This window comes from Aricia agestis, chromosome 4, assembly GCF_905147365.1.
Source record: "Aricia agestis chromosome 4, ilAriAges1.1, whole genome shotgun sequence".
Taxonomy (NCBI): Eukaryota; Metazoa; Arthropoda; class Insecta; order Lepidoptera; family Lycaenidae; genus Aricia; species Aricia agestis.
Genome location: NC_056409.1, coordinates 21,708,581 through 21,734,868, shown reverse-complemented (window position 1 = coordinate 21,734,868; position 26,288 = coordinate 21,708,581). Strand labels below are relative to the sequence as shown.

The 26,288-nt window shown below is 41.0% G+C and overlaps 1 protein-coding gene across 6 annotated transcripts in view; it reads right to left on the bottom strand.

Moving 5' to 3' along the window:
* LOC121725855 (homeobox protein homothorax) overlaps window positions 1–26,288 on the bottom strand; it is a 252,442-nt gene that overhangs the window by 67,302 nt on the left and 158,852 nt on the right. For all 6 annotated transcript variants that reach the window (XM_042112983.1, XM_042112982.1, XM_042112987.1 and 3 more), the window contains one exon: window positions 14,745–14,893. In XM_042112983.1, coding sequence (XP_041968917.1) covers window positions 14,745–14,893 — 149 coding nt within the window. The remainder of the gene's footprint in view (window positions 1–14,744; window positions 14,894–26,288) is intronic.

Sequence of the window (26,288 nt, the reverse complement as noted above, 5' to 3'; positions counted from 1 at the left end):
AGAATCGCCTGAACGTTGGCCAATCGTAGCTGACTATGGAAACATAAAGGTTACCTAGTGCTCTTGAAAAACTTAAGTTTAAAACAGGCTCAGTAATTATGAATGTGCGGAACATATTATACTAGATACCAGCACTAGTCCTGAACAAGTAACTGGTCACTACTACCAGCCACCTGCGACCGTACATATCAATCATAGGCGCGTTCAACCTAATGATACCGATACATAAGTGGGCAGCGGGCGCGCAGCCGGCGGTACTGCGAACTATTAATTAATAATAGCTTCCACACCGGTTTCGGTGACGGTGGCCGGTTTCATTGAAACCAGGCCAGCTACGCAGGAGTCATTTTATAGTGCCCAAGTGTGTGCGCAGTACACAAGAGCACTCTCTATTCCTTTACTCTCATAACCCAGTGGGACGGCAGACCGACACGACCGGCGAGAGATCAGGCGCAGGACCGACTTTTTACATGCCCATCCGACGCATGGATCATCTTACTTGTCAGACAATCAGGTGATCAGCTTGCATTGTCCTAACCAAACTTGGAAATAACATGTTTCCAACGCGGGAATCGAACCCACGACCTCCGAGTCAAGAGCCGCGCTCTGTACCACTAGACCACGGAGGCGTTCAAACTATTAATTGTTAGGCATACCGCGCTGGCCTTGCAGAATGTGGCTCATTAAAACGAGAAACGAAAGGGGAAATCATTCGTATTCATAGCGGAACGGGAGGCTTTCACGAAAATGGCTCGGTGTCTAGGATGCATGAATATTAACACGGAGCGCTACCAGGGACTCATAACTATATTAGATACCAGCGCCGGTGCCCCGTTTGAAGTAGCGAGCAACGTTCTGAAATTTGACATTTTGACAGCTCCGACGTCTGCCTCGCCTCCCTGTCTCTCTCGAGTCTCGGTGCATATTTCATCACCCCCTTCCCCCTCTCACTCGTCCCGAGGCTCCGCTCCCGTTTGACTTACGATATGAAATGTTAATGCATTGATATAATTGATATAATTCGGGATGCTATTTTCATTCGGAGTAGTATTTTCTCGTGTCTGTTGTTCGAAGTGATATAAACGGTGAACGCCTAGACGTCCACCCCGAAATATCTTTTGCGAATATAATATCTAAATATTAATACGTGAGAGAAAAGATTTTGTAACCCTTTTTACGAAAAATGGGGAAACGTAAGTGCATGAAATTTTGCACAGTTATAGTTTATATGGTGAAGGAGTGCATCGAGCTAATATTATTTTAAAATTATGCTTTTATCATATATATTTTTAACAAATAAACGTTACACACACTACGACACTACTACTAGGAAAAATGACAGATTTTTGAGTGACAAGTCTACACATACGAATTATACTCTTTTATTTATGGTTGAAGTCTGTTGACAACAAGTTGACAAATTGAAAATGGATTATTGCTTTTTTTTGTTTAATTTTAGATACTATACGTGGGAAAGCCATGCCTCGGCACGAATGGGCCGGCTCGACCGGATAAATACCACGTTCTCACAGAAAACCGGCGTGAAACAGCGCTTGCGCTGTGTTTCGCCGAGTGAGTGAGTTTACCGGAGGCCCAATCCCCTAACCCCTACCCTATTCCCTTCCCTACCCTCAACTATTCCCTTCCCTTCCCTTCCCTACCCTCCCCTATTACCCTATTCCCTCTTAAAAGGCCGGCAACGCACTTGCAGCTCTTCTGATGCTGCGAGTGTCCATGGGCGACGGAAGTTGCTTTCCATCAGGTGACCCGTTTGCTCGTTTGCCCCCTTATTTCATAAAAAAAAAACTATTAGACAATGCTTAAACGGCCAGTCTGAGATCAGCTGAGTCCCAGAGACAATAATTGAAAAAAACTTTGATGAAGTCAATATTTTTTACAAAATATAGGTAGTAGTCCTAATGTCGTTGCAAGTAAGGTCAAATTTCGACCATTGGGCGATCTCTAGTTATATATTATCGCATCAAATATTCACCAGCAGTGTGAAAATGAAAATAAAGGATCCTTCGAAATAAAGAATCTGTCCGGCGTCCGACGTCCGCCCGCGTATCTTAGTTGACGAGGTAAAAGGTAACTTACAGTTTCCCAAATTCCCGATGAAATTGAACGTAAAAAAAGAGACGAGAGCCTATGCAGACTAATCTTTGTTCGGGCGTAGCAGTCAGCGGACAAAAGCAACACGACAGCGCTGTCAATCGTCGGCGCGGCGCGGCGGGTCGCCGGGCGGCGTGTAGCGTGTAGCGTGTACCGTGTAGCAAGCTCAGCACGCCGTGTAAAGACTTTTAAACTAAATTCACACCGCTCCCACTGAAGGGCCAACTCGTTGCGAATTGTTGATTTTATCGCAAAGTTCGCATGATTTATGTTATTTTATAAAGAATCTGAAGTTTTCATCTGAACCCTCGTTGCCGACTAACCGAATTCGACTTCAAAGGACGTCCAGATCGACAGTGCTGACTGCTGAAGTCTTAACGCTTCGCAGATGCCGAAAACAATCCGAATCGCGATACTCCTTTACTGTTGCCATTAGCTAAATATCAAACGATCGACAAGCAAAGAGTTATCAAAGGATCGGAACGTTTGTACGTTACAAAGTGCGCCTCCGGGGCGTAGGAGCAGCGAGCAGACTGATCAAACGTGGCCTGTCGCACTTTGTAGTTCGCCCGAGCCTCTCCCGGGGCGCGGGGACTGCCGAGGTGACGAGCGCCGTCTCGTGTCACTTACATATTTAATTCTACGTCATAATATCAGAGCTGCGGCGTTTGATGTCGATCCCGCCGTAGATTTGTTATTCCACTGTGGAGTGGCTTATCTAGCTCTGTGAACTCTATAGACACGATAGGGGATGCCACCCCTGAAACAGTAACCGATCAATTAGGTGCGGAGAGTCCTCCAGCGTCTACCAGGGTATCAGGTACCAGGAACAATGATAAGCCCAATCAGAGAACAATGCCCGAAGATGCAGACGCGTGGCGTAACTGAACAATACACTGTACTGATTTGGGGGACAAGTGGTGAGCGATGGCGACGTATGCTTATGTGATATAATCTATTGTATTTGAGACTAAATTCAGTTACTGTTTCCAAGCAATATTTGAAGAGTAGGATTAACGTAAATAATCTGTGAGACATTATTAAGAGGCAAGCCTATCAAATTGCTATACTTATAGTTGGATTTTTCGGAACAACAACAAATTCCTATCTCTCTAGAGTCTAGACAAAATGCAAAGGCTAGTCCACTAGTTTCTTAGACCGATCTCCAAATATTTATGAAGCCTGTAGTGCCCGCTTCCCCCTGTGGCCGGGGCCGGCTGTCAGCGGTGACGGAGTGCTATCGCTCCGCCATTGTTGTCCCTTCGACGTCTTCATGTTGTTGCCGTTTTTACACAACCTTTAGTCGACTATCTCGTACGATCGACCCGATATGTTTAAAATATTCTTTAGTTACCACTGCGTTGAAGTCTGTTATCTTTTCTCTTTTATACTGAATTTTTAAATGATTCAGTTACAATTCCAACAATAAACGAAGAGCACACTGCACAAGTCTACACTCTTGTTTACTGTTACTATTTATTGTAGTACTAGTAGTGATTAGCGAAAGGCATCTGTGCACTCTGTACATAATACGTATAATATTTATAATCTATACCTAATACCTATATTATTTATTAAATGATACAGATAATTCATACAAATATACAACGATAACATACTCGTAGTAAACAATACGTCATACGAGTATATTAAGATGTAATGGAGTCACAATCTATGTTTGTCGACTGTCAGATTATATCACCACATATTTGCTGGAGAAACATTTTATAAGATACCAAACAGAGCCTATCTGTAAAACTAAACCCTAGATAGAGCCTAAGCGCTGATTGGCTAACCACGGGCTTAGTTTTGATTGGTGTACACGACAAAATGGCGGACCCGTTGAAAAAATAAATCATTAAGGCTGTGTTAACTGTTAATGCGTAGGTGTAAAATAACACATTGTGTTGATGTTATCTGCTGCGTGCCTTGATGTAATACGTACAGAAAGCATTTGTTGAATTCTACAATGTCAAAATATAACATTAAAGCGGCTTATACATTTTCTGACATAAAAAAACATGAGGACTGTAAAAAATCGATAAAATTAATAAAAGTTATATACAGTAACATTCAACTGTTTTCTAATAAAATCAGACTACAGGATGTTCTAAATGCTTAAAGGTTAATTTCTGATTACATGGTGAGCCGTGAGCTTCTGCTTCCTGTTAGCCTGTATTCAGTATTGCGTATTTTCTGCACTATTATGCAGTTATACAGTACACTATGTATTCTACATAATATTGTCTTACAAGTTACAACACACTGTTAATGAATGCTTAAAAGGACAAGAAAGTAGATAAAAAAATGGAGGTGCTTGCTAGGTCACAAGAAAAGAACTAAACGCTATTTATTTGTAGCAGCAGGCGAGTTTATATATTCTTGGCAAGTCCAAGTCTGTCCGGGCTCCGGGTGAGTAAAGGGTTTTTTGCCATAACTCAGCGGCAATATGAGCTGCACCTGCGCTCGAAATCTTCGCGCACAACAATTATTTAAAGTGTGAAGTTTAAGGAGAGGGTGTAGTGCATTATGAAAATGGCTCCACTCCCACCCCCTCCCTCGGCCATCAGACACACCCAGCTAAGTAATTGTTTCATATAAGCCGTCTACCAGCTTTTGTTATTGCCTTACTTTAGGTCTTAAAAATAACACTATAAATAATGTTGGTAGTGGAAGAGCTAAAGTTAGAAGGACTTCAGTAGAGACTTCACCATTTTAATCTGCTCATCCGAATTGCACGAAGGAAATTCTTTTATAGATTACAACATACATTGAACGTTTTTGTGGAGCAAGATTTTATTTTAGTGAAACGCTGGAAATAATTTATCCCCGCGCTGCTCCGGCTGACGCAAATCTGAAGCGACGTCACGACGTCCAATCCGCTAATGGAGGCTTAAACTTTGCCTAAAGTTCATTTTATTCGCACATCGAAAAGAAACGCTTCAGTGATGCTACATTATTCGAGTGCTCAAGTTACGAAAACACTTTATAATGTCCTCAATCCCTAAACTCTGCAAAATGCCCGACTAGACAAACATTAGGCCAGGCCGAGCACGTTTCACCGTAAAATCTGCAAAGCTAAGCGCGTTCGGTTCCATTTCAATCTAGCCATTACTCACAGTCGGTGCACTTCAGTCCAGCGCGATATTTACTGCAATGGGATTAAACTTGGGAAAATTCCTGGGTAACTGATACCAGGCGGGCAGCGCGGCGCGGAGGTCGAGGCGGTCAGCGGGACTAATCGCGCGGACGGCGTTATCGCGCCGCCCGTAATCGCCGCCCGCTGATTAGCTAAGCTCCTGCCGGCCCTGGCCCCCTGGTATTATGCAGGACCCGCGAGAGGGAAATGAGGGGTCACTCGGTCCTTCGAGCCGGACAGGGATTAATTTCGGATGATTTACCGCAAACCTTTCAATGTTAGTATCGATAACACCGGCTCGGGGCAATGTTTTGACGTGCGGCTTAAACGGAATTGGTTACTTTTATCTTCTCTTGGGTTGGATCATATGCATCTGCAGGAGCCTCAGCCTCGGCCTCCGCCCTCCGCAGAGCACAAGACTGACCGTTCATTAATCGTACTGTTATCTTCAAAATTTTACTGACTTTGAATTTAAGTAAAATTTAACATTTCAAATATTGCAATAATATTTCATTGTACAGTACTCATTACTATAATGTTATGCAGATCTAGCCATTTGCCATTTTTTATGCTACGAGAAGTTATTGCAGGTGCCAACTTTGACATTTTTAAATCAATCAAACATTTTAAAATTTTTAATGTCGCAAATGTGTCGAAACATCTTGCATATTAAAAGCTTGTAACTTGTAGCACTAGCACAGTCGGTGACGTACCTAGGTGTGCTAATATGAACATACTAAATAACAATGTATTAAACAAAATAATTAATAATAACAAAATAGTCTATTTTATTATTATTAATTATTTTGTTTAATACACACAAATTTTAGTGCAAACGTTCTTGTTTACTTAGTTACAGGAGTTTAACAGTTATAATTTTCCTCTTATGCTTAATAGCTTTTAAAAAAAAATTAACATTGACTTAAACAATACAACATACTAAGTGCACACTAGTCACTACCTAATATGCCAAGGAATGAAGTAGGAAAGGTCAAATAGAAAATTATATAAAATAAGGAACAACTGAGCGCTAATAAATGTTTAAATTCATTCAACAGTCATACATAACTTAACGCTAAAATGTCAACGAGCGGTGGGCACCTGACGATAATTCAGGGCCACTGCAAACATTATCGGCCGCCGCAGCCCTCGCCTATGCAAATCTGTTTATTAAAATTAAAATATAAATACGCCCCTGACAACCGCCCCCGTGCAGTGACGGACATAGGTCTATCAGATAATTATGAGCGATGGTATTTATATTTTACATGATCATCGGACGTTTGAAGGGTTAGGAAAAGGGATGTTTTATCTCGAAAGTACGATTAGCAATTTTGGATCGAAAAACTTTTATTTATTTAGAATTAAATTCAACAAAATTATCACCAAGAAACTGTGCAGTTTAGCGATTATTAATATTAAAGTTTAAATGTAAACATTTTTATGAATTAATACAAATGAAAATAAAAATTTACGGGCAAAAGAAAACATTATGTTCCTAAAGTTTACATTTCGAGTTAGCAAGATAAATTAAGCTATCATAGAGCTACAGAATAGCTTAATGAGAGTCGCAAACATCATAACCAAGCACGAATTTCAAACAAAGGTGCTGCATTACCGCTTCAGATACTTCTGAAAGCTTTTAAAAACTTTCACAATGCACTTTTTACTTATTAGATTTCCGGCAGTTTGTTTTGAAAACACTAGCCGGGTACAATGTAGATGTATGGGCCCGTTAAGATGCACATCTAAATAGCTCGGCTACCTAACTTTAGATTACTACAACTTCCAACTCCGGGAAAGTTTCCGGGAAAAATTCCCGGGGAACTGAGCGTTCGGTCGAGTTAAAATTTACCGCCCAACTTGCGGAGAACACCACCGGGTAATCACGAGTTTAGGGAAATTGCGTTTATTTTTGTTACATTAGTGTATTAGGTGGATGAGCATGTTACTAGTGCTGTTTTTTTTGCTTTAAGGCCTCTGCCACGAAGCTTGCGAGTTGTGGATAGCGTCAACAGAGGTAGGAGATTTTGCAATAATGTACTTACTATTCTTAATTCTTTTAAGCCTTGAAATAATAGCGGCCTCAGTACCAAAACAACCAGAGAGTTAGGACAGTATCAAATAATATTATGCTCAATCACATTACTTATTTTGCTCAGAACCTTACAAGCCTTAGAATTCTTATTAGAATATAGATTATCTACCCCAAAAGTAGGGACAGTAAACCTACTAACACAGTCGAGTCTACCATCACTTAATGTTTTTAGTGTTTTTTTATTCACCCTCACAAAAGTTAAAAAACCAAACCGATAGAAGGGTTCGTTCGGCATTAACAATTCATCGCCAAAACACTCTGCCCTATTAGGAGCGGTCTCCGGTGTGGAGGTACATATTTAAAATGGTCAATTGAAAACTAAACCTAAGTAGACTTCGCTGTTTACAATTTTAGTTTCTGAATTAAAAACAAACTTTACTTTTAATAAAAATTCTTGTGATACTTGACCGTCACCGGCCGCCTCTAAGATTGATGACGATGATGAAATAATGAAGAAGTCGCAGTGGCTTTGTATATCATTTTAATTATTATTTATCCCGGGATCGCAATAAATAAGCGGGGACGACAGCGAAAGAATAATCTGCGCAGTACCAGGCCAGGCGTACATAAGTTACGGACAGTAATATCTGAGCACAGCCTCTTTGATTAATGTATTCCGTGTCATGGTAATATCCCGGAATTTACTCCCGGGGTTCGGGTGTAAGGAGTATATTAAAAAGGGCGCGAAACGGTCACCTGTGCTCGTACGGGCTTAATTCGGTTCCAATATTTATTCGCTGGCAAAAATGTATTGTGCTCTTTTTGAATAAATTCCGAATATGTTTAAAGTTCATTTTATTTTGGGGCTTAAATTCAAGCTTTAGGAGTTTCGAAGCCATGTTACAAAATCTTTGAAGTTTCAAAGACTTTCAAAATCAAAGATTCGACATAACCAAAGCATCAAAACATTACAAAAGTTCCATCTCCGCCCGAAATGGTCCATCCGTATCTGATGGGGCCGAGTGACCGGGGTGGGTCGTTAAGATAAGATATCGGCGGTCTCAGGTTACCGGGGTCCGGCCGGGGCTAGTTTGATCTATGTCTACTTATTCCATTTTAATGCGTAATGTAAGGAGACCCAGTATTATTGCCTTCATCTAAATGTATTTTGCAAGTGTTTTGGGGACTAAGAAATTATCATAATATTACTCTGTCAGTGATGTAACAAAAAGCGTTTATATAATCCATTGCAAAACTCAAAATTATAAATGCAAAATTACTCTTTCGAACCCGACGAACTAATTTGATTGTATTGTCCACAAATAAGTATAGCTGTCTCAAAAAGCTAATATTATAATTTTCTATCCTAAATCAAAGCAAAGATAACATAATATATCTATTATTCATTTATTATTATATTATAGCACTATTATTCAAACATCAACATTCTTAAAAGTATTTGGTTAATTAATAGTGAGCACTCAAGGGTCATTTCGTCCGTTTGCTGAGCGATAGAGTTGAGGAGAAACATTATACGTTTGGGAAAGAGGCTTGATGCGTCCAACAACAGATAATTCTGTTAAATAATAATATTATTATTATCTTCTTTCTTTCAGTTAATAAAGAAAATGATAATGATGATGATGATTTAGATTATGGTGAAGATGGTGAATATGGTGGAAGTGGTATGCTGAAAATCTATCTATCAATATCAGAAACTCCACTAAAGAACTATTCCCACAAACGTTTGTAGACTTTTAAAAAGCGTTCGACCGCACTGAACACGGTTTTTAAAATTGCAAAGCGAACGACAATATACCAGTTGGTAGCAATCTTCACGTACACACTCTATTTCCGGCGAATCCGAATTTCCTGTCCGTCGGAGACGCTAAACGTCAGCGGGTAAAAAGTGGCCGCACGCGGAAATAGCGAGATACCCCACACATAAAATATTAACTTTATATGCTCTTTATTTGGGGTCTTGTGGTCTTATTAAAATAGTGTCGTGTATCTTTGTAGCTGTCTGAAGTTTGAGAGTTTTTATACAACTTATGTTCGTACTATGGGGGAAACTTTTTGAACATTGTTGTTTTGGTATGATAAATATAATTCAAAACTAGATGACGCGGACGCCTGCAACTCCGTTGCGCCAAAACTTGTTAATGGCGTAAGAACCGTACAGTTTTCCAGGATAAAAAGTATGTCCTTTCTCGTGACACAAAGTATGTCCAAACCAAATTTCAGCAAAATGGGTCGGCGGTTTCGGCGTGAAGACAGACAGATTATTGCCTAATAAACTATTCATTAATCCTAAGAATGCTATGCCTGATTTTTATAAACATATATTAAGTTAAATTAATTAATAATATATAAAAAATTAATAATATATTAAGTTACATTATATGAAACAAAATGTTTCATATTTGTATACTCTGCAACTGATTCTACACGGCCTGAAGTAAATAATTTAATTAATGTTTAAACTTCAAAACTTTTTCTAATTTCGTCTGAACTTGAAAACGTATAATATAAAGTTATCAAAAATGTTTTAGAAAACATCGAAAAGGTTTTATATCGGAATACAAGAAAAACTTTCGACAGCTTAATTCCTGGATACCCCAGCGTCTCCTTCCAATATTAATAAATTCTCATTTTCAGGATTCGTATGCAATTTACTCGGGGCTCCTTCAAGTAAAACTTACGGGCTCGCCCTTACCCCAAATAAAATAGGAAAAAGCCGTTGTTGTGCGAAAACGAACAGTATTGAGCCATATTTTCCCAATTCACCACCTTCTCCACTTAATTGGTGAAAAATTGCGTAAAATTTTCGGTTTGTTTGTGTTTGGTGTTTCGAAAAATCTACACTTTCGAGAGACGTCGTTCTTAAAGTCTCGTGTGGGTATTATTTTAATATTTTGCAAGTTAACCTTTATAAATTATATTATTATAGCACGCCCTTTATTCGCAACTCCTAAACTAATATTTATATAATAAAGATGAATAGTTTGTTTTTTTATATCGAGTTGTTTACAAATTTACCGACTTCCAAAAAGGAAGAGGTTATGATAAGTAAATATGGGACAGACTAGTATACTAATCACTATACTATAGCAGCAGAGCTAAGTACAAATGCTTCAAATAGTTCATGGCATGTAGCTATGTGTGATCCGCGATGCGACTATAATTTTTGTCGTGATGCCCATATCATTGCGACAGCTAATCACATCGCCGACTTTCCCCATTGACTTTAAAACGAGCTCAACAGCCAGGTCGACGATTCCATTAAAACCTTAAATATCTTTCGACTCGCCGTATAATAATCGTAAAATACCAGGGGAACATAACATAGGAGACAGTGTACTAGCATAAATAAAGTATAAATTCTTTCGGCGCGATTATTCCGCGATGCTTCCATTCCGGCGCGGTGCCTCTCAAAGGAACCCGATACGGACGTAACTCAACACCGCGCGTCTAGGAATTCCGTGTTTCGCTTATATCTCCCAGGTTATTATGTCCCGGTGCTTTATTATTATTATGTCATGCGAAATTATGATTTTGCCTTCGAGAGGCGACGTCGAGTAGAAAATAAAATTGTCGACTAAAGTTACAAGACGGGATTATAATATTATATTAGACCGTCTGGCTCGCTCGCGGTTCACCTAACTCGAATAACGTTCAGCTAATTTCATTTCTTGGAGCTTCGGAAAGTTCCGTAATGCCAGTTATTTATTCAGGGGTACTTTCGATTTCTCTATGTTAATTTTTTTAATTTTAAACTGTAATACATCTTCTAAAAAGAAAAAAAAAAAGGAATTTGAGACTATTAATCAAATTGATTAAACATCTTCGACTAACAGTTATGGGCATTAACGTAAACAAAAAAATAAGGAAAACATAAAACGCATTAAAACGTTAGATAACACGAGCGGACGGAGGAGACAGACGGTTCAACTTTAATGAAATTAGTCGTCATTAATTCTTAGGAAACAGAAGATAATAAAATGAAGTAATGTTCTCGATCCGAAGACAATGGTGCACGGCCCGTCCCGCTGCGGGATTCAGTACCGGCATTACCGGGCCTCGTAATTATTTTTAGCCCCCCGATGAACCTTAAGCTCCCATGGTGGAATTCGGGCGTTATTCAATATAATTTCTTAGGAAATTCCAGGAGGGCGTCGCGTATGAGCCACGGCCTAACGTCGCAGCCGCGAAGTAGATTGATGGTGGCGGGGATTACCTCCGACATACCCTGTTAATCTCCTCATCCGCGTTACTTCGTGCCGATACCGACCTCGCCAATGAACAGAGCGACTAAGATCATAGTAAAAGGAGGGGAAGTAGGATAACTCCGGCCCAATCCGCGATATAATTATCTACTGTCTTATGGTTGTCAATTTTAGGCGGCGGCGCGGAGGCGCGGCGGGTTGGTGTGGGAGCGGCCGTCCGCGCTTCGTTCGCGCAACCGCATGAACAGCGGCAACGTCGCGGTCTCCCGACTTTTTGTAAAAAGTAAATCTTTATTGTGCATATTTTGTGCATATTTCGGCCATTTTTCGTGCATATTTGCATGCATATTTCGGCACTTTGATCGTGCATATAATCCGATGTCTAAATAAAATTATAAAAATACCCTGTAAAACAAAATTAAAAACTAACGCCTGTCTCTTATACTATAAACAAATCTGCTGTTATGATTCGAACTTTACTTTATGTGTATTGTGATTTTCAATTAGTCAATTACTTATTTTTAATAACGATTTAAAATAAGTAATTGACTGTAAGTAGTTAGTTAATATGCGGTCTACAACACATAGAAATCGGCAAATTACTATTACGTAAACAAAGCAATAGCGACAAATTAGTTGACGGATCAAAAGTACATAAAACATTATCTTATTTATACTATGTTCTAGTGGGAAAGTAGATCTACCTACCACCTACTTCCTTTGTGTGATAGAAAACTAATACAATAAAAAAGAAGTAAGTAGGTATCTTATCATCAAGTAAAAATATTATATTATGCTGGAATAAGTGAGTAGAACTGACCATTCCTGTTCAACAGGTAATTTAAACAAAGACAATTCTGGAATTGTTGCATTACTATTAAAACACCCAAACACACAGCAATAGGCTGGTTTTATAGTTAAGCGTTTCGGCAGCGCCGTTGGTACGCCGCGCGTTCGAAGATGTATGGGGGTAGTAGTTGCGTTTTAAAGTCGCGCGCTTGAGCAGCGCCGTTCGTCCATACGTTTTGAACGCGCGCGCTCCAACGGCGCTGCGAAACGCATAACTATAAAACCAGCCATATATATTACTCCTGCGATTATGATCGGACATGTTTGATTCGTTTAGCCGTGGCGCGGCGCGGCGCGAGCGTGCAGCGTAAAGTGTTAGCCCCGACTGGTTATGCCGAAATATTGTCCGAGATTTTGTTGTGTGCCGTGTGGCGACGCATTGATACCATGGCGCACACATACAAGCCGCGCGCGGTGCCTTTGTATGAAGATAACTTACTTCCCCTATTTTTACTATGCTAAGATGCTTTGGGCGAACCAAAGCAGCAGGGTGTGCAAGAAGTACAGCACGAACAAATCGATGGGAATTAAAGTCGCATCTCTATGCTAAAAATGTTTTAGGTCTCCGACTGGACATGTTTTATTCATATCGGTCTCTGCTTTTAAACGGCCCACAAATTGAATATTTTACAGTGATTGTGCTCACTTTCGGCGGATAAGATAGTCGGGGTCGAATCGATTCGGATCGCGTGTTAGCGGCGACCGGACTGATGAAATTCGCACGGATCGCGGAGTTTTAAAATTCATACCGTTAAGTCACGGACACTCGGATTGTTACCGATATTGCATGCGCTGCACTGAATGTGAATGGCGCGCGCTCCACCGGTATCGCCTTTTTCGGCCTCGAAACGAATACCGAATTAGCGATCGGCTCGATTCGATCGATCGACCGGTGTTTAACCGTCTAATACCGATGTTCGATTCTGTTCGAGGAGCGGCCGAACGTCCGACATCGATTGCGCTCGGTCGGTCTGCGGCGCGGCGGCGACGGGCGGCGGCGGTGGGCGGCGGCTCGCTCGCGGTGAGCACAGGTGCCGGCGACGCGACGCTCCATTTCACGCAGTGTAATCGAATGAATATTACGAACTCGCCGGCCGCGTGCGCTTTTCGGTGGCAGTTTTGAAGCATCGTCTATGTCCGACCGCACTTCCAACGCACCGATCATTCCGCGGCCGCAATATTTCACCGAATTAAATTGCATCCCGGCGCGCCCGCCCCGCGATTGCCGCCCGATTTTATCACATGTAAACATCGACAGGTCCTCCGCCGGAACCGTTTTATGGCGGCAGTAATGAAAGCACTTAGCGCTAAGCGAAGCAATTATAAGTAATTTGGAGCACCGTAATGGGCGCGGACGGGGCGCGCAAAAACGCGCGAAACGGAACGCGCTAAAAGCTCCCTAATTCGATTGTCGCCGGTGCCTACTTTTTAAAAACTTCGTGCTGTCTATATTTTCTAGTACGTTTCGACGAGTTACGGGTAATCTGAAAACGTAGCCGGTTCTCGGAATAAATTCCCGAAGACTGTTTCAGCGACGAGACGAGCAGTAAAAGCTTTTCCGCGGCGCCAATTAAAACTCGTTCGCGGGAAATTCGCGGAATTCATAGCCATAAAGTAGGTAGGATTCGGGTGGTCGGGAATGAAACAGAAATACCGGGTTTAGAGGACTCCGCGAGCGTCACCTGAACTGAAGCACTCCGAGCGCCTTCTTCGGCCCCGGTGATTTATGGGCGCAGATCCGGACCGGTAATGAAATTGCACCCCCGCACCCCCACCCCGCCTCCCGCCCGCGCGCCGGAGCCATTCTAGAAATTACTACGCAGCGCCTATCGCACAGACGACTCTCGCTAGATCTCAAATGATCTACTAATATTTATTTTTTACCATCCATCACGAGGATAAAGCGTGGAAGCCGTATCGGGGCGTCGAACGGGGCGAGTTTAATTGCTTTCGTAGAAATGCCTGCCCTTTGAGGAGTGTTCTTTGTCTACGCAATGAAAAATTTATTGCTTTCGCTGGAAAATTTTAATTGAAAACTCCGCAGCGGCCCAATTGTCTCGCGGCTTACATTCGCCGCGTGTTTCCAACTTTACGTGTGCCCCGGCCCCCGGCCCCGGCCCCGGCCCCGGCCCCGACAGAGACGTCCGATTGTACTTCGAGTGTATCGAAATTTCTGGAATTCTAATTTATAATCAAATAAAAATATCACTTTATCTCCGCCGGTTGCGCAAAGAGTTACAAAGGAATTCCGAATAAATGAAGTCGTAGGAAAACATGAGAAAGTTCGTCGTGGAGTTTGAATATGTTTTGGAATATTTTGAACATTTTCGTTTAGTCGAATCGTGTTTCGACGAGTGAGCGGAACTAAGTCTGCACTTACCGTTAAATGCTGAAAAAGCCACGCCCGCAGGATGTTCGTCGCTACTTTGGGGAAGATCCCCCGTTTCTTTTGGTTCTTTTTGCCGTTTGTGTCGTCGTCTTCCTCTCCCGTGCCTTCTCCCGAGCCAATACTCGCGTTACTGGCGTCCCCTGGAACAAACAAACACAAAGTGAATAAATATGAAATTGCAACGTCATCACACTTTGTTCATGTTGTAGTCATATTATGTAAATCCACTAAACGTGTAACAACATGCCTCTCAATTCTGTAGTACTTATATTAGGTGTTATTCGTGTACCAAATCTGATCTCGTCAAATGGATCGAGTATATTTATGTAACGGTTATGATGACCTGGTAATCCCGAGTCCCGACACCCAGCTCGCGGGAACCGCAGGAGATGTCTCTTATCACGCGTCTGGCATATTAATTACGAACTCCGACTAGTATTTATTTAATCACCTGCCATACCACTGATTTCTATCTTGAGTATATACGCTTAATTAATTCTCGGTGCGTCGCATCATACGCCATTCGTTATTGCGCGCGGCTTCGCTCGCGAACTAATTGCCGTTGTTGGGTTACCGTTACGAATATTTGATACTAGCTGACGCCCGCAACTACGTTGCGCCAAAACTCGTTTATCGTGCAGGAACCGTACATTTTTCCGAGATAAAAAGTATCCTATGTCCTTTCCCGGGACTCAAAGTATCTACACGCCAAATTTCAGCTAAATCGGTTCAGCGATTTGGGCGTGAAGAGATAACAGACAGACAGACAGACACACTTTCGCATTTATAATATTAAGTATGGATGAGGTCTACTTTGCAATGTTTACATTGATACGCTACATTTGTACTATTACTTATCTTCGATAATAAAGTTTAGAAATGTACCCAAAATAATAACGCATGGAAAAGAAACTACACGCGACAACCCCTTCGAATTTCAAAATATTCTGCAGTCTACAATAGAAACAAAACATAAAACAAACAAGCCAGATAAACTGCTGTTTAAAACGAGTAAATTTACGCCAGCGGTATCCTCGATAGTGAAGCAAGAGGTGTGTTATTGTGAATAATTAAAGAGAGCTATACACTTCGAGTGAGAGAGAGAGAACAAAAGCTCCACGATAAACAAATTAGTGTGCACTGAGCCGCATCAAAAATTCATCGGTACAGGAACAAATCGAATCACGGAGCGGGGTGTGAGTCTTATTTTTTGTTCTTACATTGTTCTTGATAAATAACATATTACATTGTTTGCGGCGGGTTTTTTTTCATACGAAAATATTCTCTCTTGCGCGAAATTACACGTTTTTTGCGATTGAATAAGGAATGTTTTTTCAGGTTCTTTCTCATCTGAAAGTAATTAAAATACGAATCATTGATGCATTCATAGCGAGTTTATAGCTTAGCGAGATTATTGTTAGACCTAATATTGCTTTTTAATAGTTCCTTGTGTAAAAAAAATGGAACACAAACTGAAAAACAAATAAAAGACAAGATTTACGCAAGGATCAATCTTAGGTCCGACGCTGTTCCAAATGTACGTTAACATCATAATTATCTAGTATTTAACAATGAAGTGACCGAACCTAAATCGGTATACTACTAGTATTATCGCAGCTTAAATTTTCACACTCATTCGAAAGAATATATTCATGCAGCTCGCGACAATGATGGAACAGTATCCGCGCGTCTGCCGGTGGCGCATTGTGATGGTAATGGGGGCAAAGTAATAAAATTACTCTTACACCATTACTCGCTACCCCTACTACAACTGATACAGGGTGTCCCCAATTAGACACGAATTAAATTATTTTAGTGGATAACCTTCTGAGATGGTGAGTTTTATCAGTATTATATGGCATTGAAACGGGAAACGAAGTGTTGGTAATTTGTTCTAAATGTTAAAAGCTTTCATGATTTAAATACACGCTACTGTGTGTATTTCATGTAATCCTGCACATTCAAGGAAGAAAAACTTTGATATCTTTTTTTTATATTGCAAGATAAGGTCAACTTGAGATGGGTTTTGCATATGTATTAATGTTTGTTTTGCTACCATGTACCTTAATTTGTAGGTCGTTGTTTGTGTATGAATCTACGAAAAATACTCCTAAGTGTGTTGCGTATCAACAACTTAATAATTGTTGTAATCCAAGTTGTTGCAAATCAATAAACAGTGCTATAATACAATTCCAAAAAGTAACTATTCAAATCTATAGCATCCCGTATATCTATCAGCGTGCAAAATCAGAGTGCAGTTGCATGATGCAGTAATTCCCTAATTCATCTCACGCACACACCCTGCCACCCCGTATGACCCCATGTGGGGTGCGGGGTGCGGGGGACACCCCAAACGAGTGTGTACAAACAACCGGGAGCGCGTGCGAAAAGTCAAGAGAAGGCCAGAATTAACTTAATGTAATAGCATTGATATTTTGCATCGATACTGATGCCTTTGTCTGCCCATGAATACATAGTTAGCCGGTTGCTATTGTTCTGCTTTTTTGATTCTGTACTCAATGCTAATAAACGCTCTTCTGGTGAAAATAATTAGAACAATGCCTACTCAATAATAATTATTTTATTCTATTCTGAATTCATGGTACAGATTTTTTCAGTTCAATAAAGACTGAAGCTATTAGATTTAGTGAACGCATTACTATTACATGTTTTGGCAAAAGTGTGATAACGGCCTTATTGCAAGGAGCCATTGGACCGTGGTAAAAATTCAAGGAATGTTTTAAATTTAGTTTAAACGTTCATAAAAGTCAGTGTGAACGCGAACAGATGGGCTTTTACTACTTTTTGATTGATTTCACGCTGCTAAGGCTTTCTGGGAATTGGGAACAGGTGGCCGATGGTTTCTCTCTAGGTTACCCTGATTATGTTGCACAAATTACATCATTTATGTTAATTTGTTTTATATTCTTTGTGATCTAGTTTAAAGTGTTTTATGGACTCTAATAAAGACTGAGAGTTGAAACGAAAGTGTCTTTCAGCACATTATAAAAAAATATTAAAGTTTCGATAAGCTTCTGCTCTACATTATTCTAATAATTATTTTATCTACACATGAGATGCTTTCAAGTCTATATTTCGCTATGTTCTGATGAAGGCACAAATTGGCGAAAAAAATACCCTCATTATTTTACATGTCCCTAAAATATTTGGAGAGGTTTGGTGGCGAGGGTCGCGGGTTCGGTGTCGGGTTTCGGCAATCGGCTTACTCCGCCCGCCCCCGCGCTGCAGCAGCGCGCCCTAATGAACGCTCATGAGAAAACTCTATTGTAATGATTTTATCTAATTACATTTTTCCATGGGAAGAATTAATGAAAAAAAAAACATGATGACCGGCGGAATTTGTGAAATTTTGTAACTGTGTGTTGTGTAGAACATGAAAGTTGTATGTGTTGTTTGAATCTGCCATCACAGAAAATGAACAAGAAGTAATAAGTTAATATATCAAGTGTCAATAATAATTTATGTGTGTTATATTATGTAAGAATAGTTTTTAATTTTTCCTATAAAGTTATAGGAAAATCCTATTATAGGAAAGATATTATAATACGCCTAAAATAATGTGGTATCTAAAATTTCCTCCAATGCTGTGTGGTTAATTTTAAGGACACCAAGGTCGATATCGACATGCGGGATTTATCGCCAACCCCAACACTAGATCGATGCTATCGAGTTACGCCAATCAACTTACAGCGCTCCCTCTAGTGATGTTGTTATTAAATATATTATTCATAATGAACGGTTTGCGAGAAACTGTCCTTGATGATAATAATATTGCTCAATTTTCTTACATAACAATTGAAATTACTGAGCATTAACAATAATTGGCAACAAATAAGCATCGTCTTAAATTTGTTGCCTTAAAATGGCATGTACGGAGAAAACATAAAATTATATTGTGGTCTAAAGTTAACAGTTACGGTTTGTAAGGAACGAGTTACGAGACACTTTAGAGAAGTAAATAAAAAAATAAAAAAGGCATATTGAGAAGAGTAATAATTACATTTAATGAACCATTACATATTAGAGATTACAAAATTATGACCCTTATAATATTTGGCAACAATAATGAAATGTTTTATCGACATCCAACTCCGCCAGCACTAGAGCACGACAAGCACGGTGTCGTAATGCGTACACCGATTTGATGGATTGGCTTTTTCGCAAGCCCTGCTACTCGCAAACACCCTTAAGGATGACGCAGGGGAAGGGGGCCACCGATAGAGGGGAGGGCTAATTAAAATTGGCGCCCATAACGGTAGATCTATTCCAGAATTTGCCTGCGTGTGCATCAGCCTCTATTGTCAACACGATAAGATCCATTTTTCTGGAGCAGACGTGTGGATTCGTTGTAGCGGCTTTTGTGAGCTTATTGGGTGACGTAATGACGTTCTGGTGTGAGAGGATCGCTGGCTGTACCGAGTATTGGGTGTCCGGGTATTGTTCGCTAAATATCTTTTCCCGAGCGAAATTCTTTTCCTTTTTGACCGACTTCCAAAAAGGAGGAGGTAATACGTTCGGCTGTATCTTTTTTTTATATGTTCAACAATTACGCAACAGTGTATGTAATGATCCGATTTTCAAAATTCTTTTTCTGTCGTATAAAGTTTAGCTCGAATTTAGTACCATGTTCACAAAAGTGGTGATCTGATAATAGGATCCATGAGGAATCGAGGGGACTCCTTGAAATTTGTATGGAAACATAACAAAGTGATTTCGATTTTTTCAAAAAGTAAGATTTCGCACCCGACCCTGGACCGACATCTTACACCATTATTATAATTGCTTTCAAAAAAGTATATTTGATACTCCATAGTAACCATTACAGAATCAAGATCCACATACCCTGAGGTCGATATCTTATAAAGCGAATATCGTGCGAAAATAAAATGTATGAAATATCGACATTTTCAGCTCTAGCCATTAGGGCCCGTCCACACGGAGCGAACGGAAAGTGCCGCGTTCGCTTAATCACCGCAGAACTGTCGACGCAGCGCCGCGTCTGCCCGGACTCCTGACGTATACCATCGATTTACGAGAAATTTGACGAGCCATTAGTGAACTAAAACTTCCAGTTAGATCGTTGTCCTCACAAAATCATGAATTCAATCGTAGTAGGTACTTTAGTTTTGAGCGTTTTGCGATTTTCGTCTTAAAATAATAATATGGTATGAATGAATAAGATTAAGGCAAGATTTTTAAATATTTATAAAGCAGATCAATGATACAAACTATATAATTTCGTTCTGAGGTGTTGAAAGAATAGTTTTATGGCTGGTGTAGAATTACACTCCATAAACGTTTTACACATCAATCTATTGCGCGTTAATGTAGATGTTCATCTGAATTTTAAGAACTTGTTATCATTTAAAAACAAGAATATTTCCTTATCGTCTCGTCATCAGTGCGTAACATGTGTGATACATCTTTTAAAAACATCTACCAATCCCTAACTAAATTAACTAACGACAAATATTTTAATGACGACGGGGAATGAAAAAAAGTAAAAGATAAACCATAAACGAAGAACACTCGAAAGACATAAAACAGTACGATTCGTTGTAAGCAATCTTTATGTTTAATTTAGCGAAATGAGAGCAAATTATAATTCTGCTAGGACATATAAAAATTAATTAAGAACCGCAATAAAAGACGCCGGGTACGGCTCAACCCTTACGGAGAGCAGCGAGCAACGCGTCTGCACGATTACACGCCATTGAAAATTAGTTTAATATCTCGAATTGACGATTCCGCCCGGAACGGCCAATTAAGAGGGAATAACACTTTGAATGATCCACTGATAGCCGAGTTATGGGGTGCCTTTATAGCCCATTACCGCCGGGAGACACTTCCCTACATGGATCCGTCTTTGATAATGAGAAATTTGCAGATTAGTTTTTAATGCTGTCTCCTCCGAACGGAACGATCGTTTTGAAACTTTGAACGCATACAAAAACTACTAACTACCGTAATCCCGATAAGTAAAATAAATATTCAATGCAAAGTTATTCGTAAAGAGCGTCGGTATTTCTGCCAAATTGCGTCATTTAAATCTAAGGTGTGACTTTACGGATGATCATTATTTACGTCCGGATTAAAACTTGTCACAAAACAGGTGTTCCAACAGATGTACAATTTTTAAACGAGCATAATTACCGTTGCGCTGATTAATTGTCCCGCGACTCAAAAACATTAAGCCTTCTACAAAACGACGAGTCGGGAATAAATTACGAGATAAACTAACATAATTTCACGATAAAATTAAAACAGGCAACGAGGACAAAATAAAACACGACGACCGACCAGCTAGCAGATAATCAAAAGTCCGGGAATATCGTAGCATTCCATTAGCGATATAAAATATAATAACGAATATCGCCTCCGACCGTAACGAGAAAACATTTATGGATTTTATCTTGACTCACTTTCGTTCAGTCCGGTGTGGTTCAGTGCGGGGGAATCTAAAGTTAATAAACCGCAATAAAATCCGTAGTTTTCCAATCCCGGCCGCGCCGTCCCCGCGTCACGTCGCTAAACGCATATTATGGGATTAAGAATTTGCCAAACACCAGCGCCTCCCCCGTTCATCCGCGCATTGATTTCAATTTGAATTTTAATTGCAGAATATTACATTACTTAATATTCACCCCGGCCGCTGATTTTTGCATATTTTTAACCCTGTCCTTTTGGGGGCCGATAAAGCTCGTACTCGTTAACCGGCAGGGACAGATCCGCGATAACGGTTCTGTTTTTAAACGACTCCTCTAATGGCGTATTTATGGAATTTATTCTGAAGTGACAGGTGATTATTGCTCATTCGGAGTCGCCATTTGTCAAATATAATGATTTAATACGAGATATTCGGCCCCAAAAAAACTTAGCGAGAACGTGCCGAACGATTGCGGTAGAGGTTTCAATTTTAACAAAGGTAAAAAGTAGATGATGGTCATGATGGATGGACGACTTGATACGATATCGTTAGGTAAAAACAATATAATAATATTATGATTGCCGAATTGTAGAGCTCAGAGTTCAGACTCTACCACAAAGGTTACTCTATTGACAGGGAGAGATGTGAGCATGGGCGTACCCAGGTAAGGGCAGAGGGGGGGGGGCAGCCTCTCCCCCCTCTGGAACATAAAAATAAATGTCAATTTTCCTAGCAAGTGGGAATTAAAAACGTGTTACCTACTCTGCGCAAAATGGATGTGTTGGAAACAAAATATATTTTCAGTCAGATTAATATAAGTAAAGTTTCATGATTTTTTCTTTCAATATACCCCCCACTCCCCCAGCTAAAATCCTGGGTACGCCCATGGATGTGTGCATAGAAAATAAGGGAAAATAAGGGTGATCATGACGAGCAGTTATTAACAATATTTACCATAAAACGCAGTCAAGTTACGATGAAAAATTATGTTAAAATCTAACCTCATAAATAAACATTTTAACCCTTGTAACAGTCTCTGGCTGACATAACGAGATGTGACTGAATCTAATGGTGTGATTTGCATGTTAATGACTGACGCGCCGGGAATCGAACGCCGGACCGCCGTAATCGCTTCCCTCCCTGGCTAACTTTTAATACACTTCAAAAGAACTTTACGCTGCTGGGCGACTTTTTTCAATTAATCGTAGCTCGACAGTCTTCGAAATTGAATTAAGTTGACTAGACAAGTAATTCCCAGTTTCAAAATTTAATTACCTACATATAATTATTAATGCTGAGACTCATATCTACGAAAACTGTTCTAGACTCTGTTAATAGAGAACTAAGAATTTGTTTTGCGGTTACTGAAAACTTTTCAATGGTTATAAATTAATTATGTCTGGTGTTTCTTGCGGCCCACTTCATCTATTCCATATAGCGGCCAATTTCCATCCCCTTCGGGCAGGCTACCGGACAATGCACTATAAATTGCACCTCCAGTTGCGACTCGCGAGGCATATCTTCATAATCGAGAAAGAAATTCATAAAGCACTAATCGTCGGCTGGGCGGCGGCCGCCTACGCCTGGACCTGGTAGCGGCGACCGGTCCCGCGACTCCCGCCGACTAGCGCGGCCCCGCATTAATCCCGCAGCGTGTGCGGCCGCTCATATCGCGTATTTATGGCCCGCTCACTCCCGCGAGCCCGGTACACGGCCGTAACATTATACCAACTTGTCGCGTGATTAATCCTCTGTTTTGTCCGTCCGTCCGCCGCGCGCCCGACGCGGCCATCTCTCACGTATTCAATCGCGCCTTCTAATATTCGGTTACCCGGGATCGGCGATATATCTTCCCGCGCCGCGTTATCTCGCCGTCATACGATCCGCGGGACGAGTGGTAGGCGAGATTTTTTTAAATCGAGCAAAATAATTATAGTTTTTACGACGCGGCTCGGGATTCTCGCCAGCGGGGGTCCCGAGGTCCGACCTGCGGAATATGAGTGGAAAAAAATGCAAAAAAGTTAAGCACGACCGCAGTCGTATCGTCCCTGTATCGCGAAGCGAAAATTAATACTAAAAACAAAAAGGCGAGTTTATCGAAAACGGAGCCGATGTCATCGTCCTAGCGGCAGTCGGCACACGGCGATCCCTCGATACCGACGGCCGTCCCCCGCGCTGATACCATCGGACATACCTCGTTTTCTGCTGCACCTCGAGACAATGTCGACCCTACTCCCCCCTACATAGGGGCTCCCGGCGGCCGAGTAAATATTTTGAAATGAAATCCCTAGGTATGTGAAAACGAGTCTTTTAATTAAAGACGCTCAGCGACCAATCACTCAAGATACGGACCGTCAGGCGTCAACGGCGGAGCGGCGCGCGGCCCGTGACGCGGGGTCCGCCATCATCGACGGGATCTCGTGCTCCATGTTCACTCTTTTGTTTTGTAGCTTTATGTTGAGCTTTAGTGATACTATGTCTTTAAGTTTGTAGTTTCATTTAGAGTTGATGGTTGTGTCATAGTTTTATATGGTTTTATGTTATTTCAATCAAGCCCATTAATTTATCCACGGTCGATGGAGCGCCTCCGGATAGCGCAGGTGTTGCCGTATTGGAAGTCTAGACATCCTAGAGACGTGTGCGAGTTCCGCTATCGTGCTTCTTATTCCAGTCTCGGTCACTGTGCTGCTAATTGCTATTTGAATAGCAACGTGACTGAATTGCTAGTACTACCGCCACCGACTGCACCGGTGCTAGCGGACACACGCCTGTCGAATGTTAACGTACGCTACGGTCCTCTTGACCGCTACTTGGTCCACGTAGGCATTACGAACACCTAGTTCGAACACTTCGAATGCTACAAATGACTCTCGTAAATTAACATTATGGTCTCATGATGGTACTAAAGTCTGACAGCCAATTTTAATATTTATTAATCATAACTTTTGCCTGCGTGATCAGTAATTGACCACTGATACAGAATACATAATATGCCACTGACCACGATCTAGGAAAAAAAACGGAGATACTTTTTCGACGGCACGATCGTTTATTACTAGCATAAAAGAGAATTTCAACGAGTAGAAGAAAAATAAATTACAAAGAAGTGAATTTTTGGCAAGCGGCGCGGTGCACTTTAGGTGCACGTCAGTCGCGATGACACACAAACATCCCGGAGATATCCACGGGAAATAGGGATTTGGCACAATAAAGGCGGGAGGAAGCCGCCGCGCCGGGCCGCGGCTGCCAAGTTTTTTACCGAGATACCGTTCGGACCATGCCGGGAGATAAACAATTAATTTTAATCGCTCCGTCTAATGCCCCGCGTCGTAAACACGGCGCTTTATGCAGCCTGCCGCGGATAAATCAGCTGCGGTGCAGATATTACTGTCAGCCTCCCAGCGGCCGTCGTAAGCGCGCAATTCGCAACTGAAATAGCTGCGCGCGCGACGCTCCGTTATGCAGCTCGCTCATTTCGCAAATAATCCGCGGATTAGCGCGGGATTGATGTCCGCGCGCGTTTTCGGTGCCCGCGCATAAATAAGTGAGTATATTTGCCGCGTAATAAGCCGGCGTTGCGAGAGAACGTTATGCTTTCCCGGTACTCGTGTTAGGACTTAATTAGGACCGTCCGTTATTTATAATCCCCGACCCCGCCGTAAACGGACCATCAAAAGTTTCGCCTATTACGTGAGATTAATTTCGCGGTCGCCGACATAATCTAGGAAATCGTAAATATCTGCGAAATGAAAATAGCAGCTTTACAACACAAATCCGGTTCGAAGGACCAATTTTACGCTTACATGCTACTGCTGATGACAATTTGAAAGTTTTATGCGACTGCGCCAAGGGGTATAGTTTAATTTTAATCTTGAGGCGCCATCAACAAATCGGTTGGTCTACTATCATAACTCAAACAACCTTCACTTGTATTACCTAATCGTGTTGCATCCAACTTTTTTGATTGACCTCCAATAACCTCTATAATGAACACGCCTAATGTGTTTGTGTAATTATTGTGGTCGGTGACACCACCCGCCCACCTCGTTACTGATGTGGTGGGCTATATTTAGCGCGGCGTCTGCGTCTCACTGTGGAATGATGGTGAATGGTGATGCTAAATAAAAATCTAATCATGATATCAATTAGTATGGTCTTTCTAGTGGTTCTAGCTTCGATAGGAGTGATACCAGGGTCGCATAATAACCACCACGAATTTCACTTGCTGTTGAGTGGGTTTGGGAGGTTTGGGGTCCCATTTCAGCAAAACTTGAACTACTCATCATTTTGCATCACGCGTGTTTGTGTTAGAATGAGATTTTATCGTAAAAACGTCAAAATCATTACTATTATTTGCCACTACTGGCTCTGTTTCGAACCGTCAAAAATTCATACTTTAACCTCTGTTGTGATATCCCCTTGTATAACAATGACCACAAGACAAACCAACTGCTCCTACAGGCTACAGCGGGGCTAAAATGGTTACATTTAGCAATTCCTATCAATCAAATCAACAAATGAATTGTCAAAACTGTCAAACTGACAAAATATGTATGTCAAATTAGTACGAATTACTTGCATTTTGCGATTTAAAAAAAATAATCATATTATGATTCATGATATGCGAACATTTTAGCCCCGCAGAGCGAGCAGCGGGGCTAAAATGGTCACATTTAGCAATTCCTCTCAATCAATTCAGCAAATGAATTGTCAAAACTGTCAAACTGACAAATGTCAAATCAGTACAAAAATACAGAAATGAATTGCAAGCAGAGTTGCATTTTGCGATTTTAGAAAAATGAATCATATTATGATTCATATCATGATTCTTCAAAGCGACAATTTTAGCCCCGCAGACCTATAGTAGTACTAACTCGCTACTTTCTAACAATGTGGCTTTTTTGTTAACCTGAGTCCTGAAGTGAGTAGTTATGACCGATGGCGGTCCGCGGTTCTTTTGTTCTAATTTTATGGAGTGCTAAATGTCCCCGCGACGCGACGCTACCGTTAACATCTGAATTTATGTGAAATCCCACAAATTTATGGACGAGTTACCAGCTTCGGGGAATGATGACTAAAACCGCACA